Below are 6,742 nucleotides of genomic sequence, written 5' to 3' on the forward strand. Positions count from 1 at the left end.
ACATGGGCTATAACCCATCGTTTTTGTCATTTCGTCATTTTTTTCAAATCCTCAAAAATGATGAAAAACGGCGCGCTATAGTATGCCGTACGATATGGGCTATAGCCCATGGTCCAAAATGATGAGAAACGAGGCTAACTTTTTTTTTTCAAAATTTCAAAAAACATGGGCTATAACCCATCGTTTTTGTCATTTCGTCATTTTTTTCAAATCCTCAAAAATGATGAAAAACGGCGCGCTATAGTATGCCGTACGAGAAACGAGGCTAACTTTTTTTTTCAACATTTAAAAAAACATGGGCTATAACCCATCGTTTTTGTCATTTCGTCATTTTTTTCAAATCCTCAAAAATGATGAAAAACGGCGCGCTATAGTATGCCGTACGATATGGGCTATAGCCCACGGTCCAAAATGATGAGAAACGAGGCTAACTTTTTTTTTCAAAATTTCAAAAAACATGGGCTATAACCCATCGTTTTTTGTGCTATAGTATGACCTTCGAGACTATGGACTAGTAAATGACCTTCACCAGTATCAATGACCTTGACCGGTATAAATGACCTTGACCAGTATCAATGACCTTGACACGGATAGATGACCTTCATAAGGCTATAGCATGCCCTCCGAGACCATGGACTATAGCTCAATGGACACCTCCCAATGTATGAATGAATGAACCATTGTAAAGCACTTTGAGCACTTGGAAAAGCAGCTATAAAATGCAATTAATTATTACTGTATATTGTACGTTAGACATTGAATGAGCAGGTTTAGCATTGTTATGTTATTTTGTTCGATATGCACAATCTATTCTATTAGTATTCAATAAAAAATAAATAACAAAGGAGTTTGGCGTGATCGATTAAGTATATAGTATATCTATTCATCGGACCGCTACAATAAAAAATAGGGATGCACGATTAATCGGTAGCATAATCAGAATAGGACATATTGGCCATAAAATTGCCATATCAGTATCGGAACTCAAAATAATACAGATTATATAATTGGTTTTGACCAGCAAAAAATAAATAAAAAAATCTACATTTAATTTTCGTACTCAGTACAGTCATTCAGTTGTGAAAACAGACACTTGGAAAAGAGTATATGCTATTGATTAATATTGATTGATTGATTGATTGAATAGGCTACTGTATTAACACACGGAGCCCGCCAGAAACGAGGAACACGAAGGGTTAAATTAGTACCCTATCCCGCCAAATACCGAGATTCTCGGGTTGGAGGGCTTGTATTCTTCAATCTAATTTTTTAATCCGATCGTATCGCTATAGCTAATGTTGCTACCCGCATCGACACAGAGTGGGACATGCACACACAAAGCCACACATTGGAACGGATAACAAAAAATAAAATACATAAAGTAAAAGTACAATAGAAAAAAGACTGATTTCATTGAATCAGTAGGGCATGGATTAAAGTGTATTAAAGTAGCATCCAGTGTTTTTTCGCAAATACAACCAGATGTGTGAGTTCATCCCTTGGCCTTTTATGTACTGGCCACTTGCACAAGACCTTCTGCGCTGATTGATCCAGTAGCCCGGGACGGACGGACGCGCACACGCACACACACACACACACACACACACACACACACACACACACACACACACACACACACACACACACACACACACACACACACACACACACACACACACACACACAGAGAGAGAGAGACACAGACTCTCAGTCACTGTTAGCGCTTGGCACCGTTCAAAAATAACAAAAACATTGGCCAACATTATATAGGAAGGCATGAGGTATAGACACTTCTACGACTACCACCCTTTTGTAGGCGAATCTACCGCAAGAAAATGTAAGATTACTTTCACAGCGTATCTGTAGATCACAGGGCACCGTAGCTCAGATACCGCATGGAGGGTGGCTCCATGCATGCGCCCTGTCTCTAAAATGAGCTAGCCTATGGACAACGATTTAGATAAGGATGGATCAAAAAAAGCCAATCAAATCATCTCAAATTTGGTACACACAAACACAGAACGCTGGGCATAGGGGGTGCTAGCGCCCCTCAAAGATCACACTCGTGAGAAGTGAGGGACGTCTGGTGATGTTTGTTTAAAGTGCCCTAAAACAAATATAAAAGGTCCATAGACGTGGCTGCGTACTGCGTATGTTTAAAGTTCTCCAAACAGACATTAGAAAGTCCATAGACTTGGGCTCATGCCGAAATTTCCGAAAGACGTCCGGACGGTTTAAAAAATGGAAGGTTGAGAATCACTGCTGCAGATAAAAGAAACGTGTCAAGTCTTTCAGGGAGGATGAGATCCTGCTTGTGCCGGAACCTCATTCAACCGAGTTCACATGTTCTCCGGGTCGCCGCCCGGCGAAGGGGGACGCTGCTCCCGCAGCAGCAGGTTCTTGAAGCCGCTCTTCTGCTGCATCTCCTGAATGATCTGGTTGTACTTCTTCTTCAGGTCGGTGTACACCCTGGTCAGCTCGTCGTGCATCTGGAGCAGCACCTCGTGCTTGTACTCCATGTCCTTGATCTCCTTCACGCTGACCGCCAGGCGCGCCCGGAGGTTCGCCATGTTGGTGATCTCCTGCTCGTAGTGGCGAAGCCGCTTGTTGCACTCGGCGTCCTGGTCCTTGACGCTCTTCTTCAACGCGCAGAGCTCCGTGGACAGACGCGTGTAAATGGCCACCACCTCCGACATCTTCTCCTCTCGTCTTAACGCTTTGTTCTTTTCTTGTGCCAACTGTTCCATCATTTCCGGCACTCTGTGTTTTATTTTGCTGTATTCCCTCTTGATGGTCTTGTATTCCTCCGTCAGCATGGCAATGCGGCTGTTATATCGCTCCTCCGTCTCTCTCACTTCTCTCCTCCTCCGTAGGTCCTGCTCTCTCTCACAGATGCTCTCCTTCTTCTTATACTTGTCTTTGGTGTCTTTGATCTGTCTCTCAAAATCCTCTCTCATCTTCGTTATGTCTTCGTCATGCTTCAGTTTGAGTTCCTTCTCGAGGGTTTCGCAGGCGAGCTCCTGCTCCTTGCGTCGCAGCTTGAGGTCACGGATGCGCTGGCGGAGCTCATTCTCCAGCTCTGCGTGCTCAATCTGCATCTGATCGATGGTCTGCGTGGTCCTCTCCTTCTCGTCGCAGACGGTCTTGTGGTGCTCCAGTTTCAACTGATTCAGCTGTTGCTTGAACTCGTTGATCTCCACCCTGTGGTTCTGCTCCGCCTCCTCCATGTCCCCGTCCTTTGCCGTCAGCTCGACCTTTGTCACGTTTGAGAGATCATCTTTGCATTTCTTCCAGAACACGTGTATCTTGTCCCTCTCCGTCTGCAAGTAGTTGATCTCTTTCTTCTCTCTTTCCATTTCTTCCGTGAGCTCAAGGAGCTCCTTTTCCGCGTCGGGCGGAGGTGGCTCCGCATCTTTGCCCTTCTTTGGAGGCATTGTCGAACACCAGCTAAAGTCGCGCTGTACACGCTGTAAATGAGAGCCGGGTTCAACTAATCAACTGCTGGGCTCCTATAGGGGACATATATATATGCCTTGGGCATGACGTCACACAGAGCACAAACTGTTGACCAAAAATGGACGTCTGGGGAGATTATGGTGCAGCCGTTGGTAATAAACTTAAAACATATCTTTATATATACGCTCCTGACACTTCTGGTGCGGTGTCCTCATACAAACCAACACATTATCAAGCGAAGGGTCACACAAAAGCAGTCCATTTCTCCTTTCTTGTTCCATGTGCCATAGTCGATAACAAACGTGTGTGTGTGTGTGTGTGAATAGCATAGTCAGTATAAGTAAACTCGTGAAGAGTTTCACTAGATACTCCTCCTAGCCTTTGGAGACATTGGAATTCCATGTTTAGACAACGGTTTGTGCTCTGCATGACGTCACACTCAAGGCACATAAGGATGTCCATTAGAAATCTAGCAGGAATGTATTTATTGTCGCGTTATTAGGCTACTCGGTCCATAGGCACAGATCACACAATGCCACCCAAAAAAGGCAAAAAAGAAGCGGTGGCCACACCGGAAGAGAAGTGTGCGGCGTTCAGAATAGAGCTGGAAAATGTAGTACGGGAAAAGATGTACCTTGCGCTCGAGACGGCCAAGCTCAAAGAGTTCTGGAAGAGGTGCAGAGCGGACCTCACACAGAAGGCAAAGGTTGAACTGGTGCAGAAGGATGCATTGATGGAGGAGGCGGAAGAGGGCCACCTGGTGGAGCTCAACGAGTACAAGCACCAGCTGAATCAAATGAAACTGGATCACCACAGGTCTCTCTGCGAGGAGAAGGCAAAATGCGCACGGTCCATCGATCGAATGCAGGAGGAGCACGCGGAGCTGGAGAACGAGCTCCGCGGGCGCGACCGCGACCTCAAGGTGGAATGCAAGGAGCAGGAGCTCGCCTGCGAAACCCTGGAGAAAGATCTACAGCTGCAGCACGACGCAGAACTGACGCGAATGAGAGAGGAGTTCGAGACGCACATCAGAGAATCCAAGGACAGGTATGAGAAGAGTGAGCTCTTGAGAGAGCAAAGACAGGACCAGCGTAGGAGGAGAGAAGTCAGGGAGATAGAGGAGCGATATAACGGCCGCATCGACACTCTGAGGTCCGAATATAAGTCCATTAAGGGAGAATACTTTGAGATTAAAAACAAGGCTCCACAGCTGGAAGAACAACTGCAACAGTTGAGGAAGAAAGACGAGAGGAGATCGGCGAAGATGGTAGAAGTGAAAGAACAGAACAAGCGTCTGGTCGCACAGCTTGGCGAGCTGAAGCTGAAAGTCAAGGAGGACCAGAAGTTGTTTAAGACACAGGTGAGCGAATTTGAAGTGGAAATGGCCAAAATGGCAAACATCAAAGGACGCCTGATGGCCAACATAAAGGAAATCAAAGACATGGAAGACGAGCACCAAGAGGTGCTGCAGCTGTACAACGTGTGCAAGGTGGAGAACGCTGAGCTGCAGAGGAAGCTGAACCAGGCCGTTCAGGAGATGAAGCTAAAGAGCGGCAAGAAGTAAAGCTCACGGAAATTACGTCAGAGTTTGTTTGTCATTTGTTGTAAATGAAAGTCAATGGCAAAACATGTACTTGATGTGGGCGGTGCAGATCAACGCATCAATGGCACCACTCATTTCACACTGGGAAGTGATTTTATTTATATTTTATAGAACTTACATTTTACACTTAGATCTTTTGGCCTCCTTGATCCCCCTAGTGACTTGAGAGGTTTGCCTCTGGCACACTCTCCAGCCATTGCATGCTCCTGCTTTGACGAGTAGCAATTACTGTTCTTAGTTTTATATTAGCTTAGTAGTTTCTTGATGTATTGTTCTTATTAGTCTTTTTTAGTCTGTTAGTTTTATATTAGCTTAGTAGTTTCTTGATGTATTGTTCTTAATTAGTCTTTTTAAGTCTGTTAGTTTTATATTAGCTTAGTAGTTTCTTGATGTATTGTTCTTAGTCTTTTTTAGTCTGTTAGTTTTATATTAGCTTAGTAGTTTCTTGATGTATTGTTCTTAGTCTTTTTTAGTCTGTTAGTTTTATATTAGCTTAGTAGTTTCTTGATGTATTGTTCTTATTAGTCTTTTTAAGTCTGTTAGTTTTATATTAGCTTAGTAGTTTCTTGATGTATTGTTCTTATTAGTCTTTTTAAGTCTGTTAGTTTTATATTAGCTTAGTAGTTTCTTGATGTATTGTTCATATTAGTCTTTTTTAGTCTGTACTTGGTTTAGTGGTTAGCTATTTAGACTATCTCAGTCTGAGCCTCCCTGGTAGTAGGTTTTTGGTATTACGGATGTCATACGTTTGTCTTGTCACGTCCTGTATTTGTTGTTACTGGCAGAGCTGTGTAACATTTATTTGCCTCTTTTCTTGGCCAGTGCGCACTTGTAAAAGAGACTATGGTCTCAATGTGATTTTACTGGTTAAATAAAGGTTAAATAAAATAAAGTAAACACTGGAAGTCACACAGACTTTAAAAGAAATCACACTTGTGATAAGTGCACTCTTATCGTCATACATCATCATACATCACATTCCGGGCTCAGCCAATTAAATCATTTCAACTTTGGTACACACATTCTTTGTGTGTTTGTGTGCATGCCTATACCCCATACTCCCATAGCGATGATTTGATTGGCTGAGCAAATACAGTACGTATTGAGGATAAAAGGTGAGGACGATAAAGTGAGGACGAACATTGTGATTGGCCAGAACGACATGATGTATGATGATAAGAGCACCCCTCACTTCACACGGGTGCTTAGAGTTTACATTTTGCACCGGAAGTCAATGTTTTTAGTTGTTTATATATATATATATATATATATATATATATATAATCTTTATTTCAGACAACAGTCCATATCACATAAGATCAACGTACAAAAAACCAAAAAGACAAACAACATGGAAAAAGGATAAAAGCGAGCAGTTAATACAATACAAAGTACAGTAGTCACAGTAGTGCATATATACAAGCACTGACCTACCTAATCAGCAGCAGGCTGCTGAGCCAGCAGTGCTTGCTTCTTTATATTTTTTTAAGATTATTTGTTTGGCATTTATTTGTTTTAGGATAATTTTGCAGATTCCTGCTTTATTTCAAATAGAGACAGTATCCCGCTCTCCACTGACCACCAGTGATGGAAAGTATTAACCCATTCTGACCTGAGATCAGATTCATACGAGGTTTCCACTGGACACACACTGGATCTGATTAACCCATTCTGACCTGAGAT

At 43.1% G+C, this 6,742-nt stretch overlaps 2 protein-coding genes across 2 annotated transcripts; one reads left to right on the plus strand and one right to left on the minus strand.

Annotated features, from left to right (window-relative positions):
- Window positions 1-2,339: 2,339 nt before the first annotated feature.
- Window positions 2,340-3,434, minus strand: LOC308333132 (dynein regulatory complex subunit 4-like; the record flags this gene model as incomplete). Its single annotated transcript, XM_080789327.1, has 1 exon — window positions 2,340-3,434. The coding sequence occupies one exon, from the start codon at window positions 3,432-3,434 to the stop codon at window positions 2,340-2,342; it is 1,095 nt and encodes a 364-aa protein (XP_080645453.1).
- A 554-nt stretch (window positions 3,435-3,988) lies between these two features.
- LOC308333133 (dynein regulatory complex subunit 4-like) lies at window positions 3,989-5,020 on the plus strand (the record flags this gene model as incomplete). Its single annotated transcript, XM_080789328.1, has 1 exon — window positions 3,989-5,020. The coding sequence occupies one exon, from the start codon at window positions 3,989-3,991 to the stop codon at window positions 5,018-5,020; it is 1,032 nt and encodes a 343-aa protein (XP_080645454.1).
- Between the last annotated feature and the right edge of the window lie 1,722 nt (window positions 5,021-6,742).

This window comes from Protomyctophum bolini (assembly GCF_963924005.1).
Source record: "Protomyctophum bolini genome assembly, chromosome: 18".
NCBI classification, from domain to species: Eukaryota; Metazoa; Chordata; class Actinopteri; order Myctophiformes; family Myctophidae; genus Protomyctophum; species Protomyctophum bolini.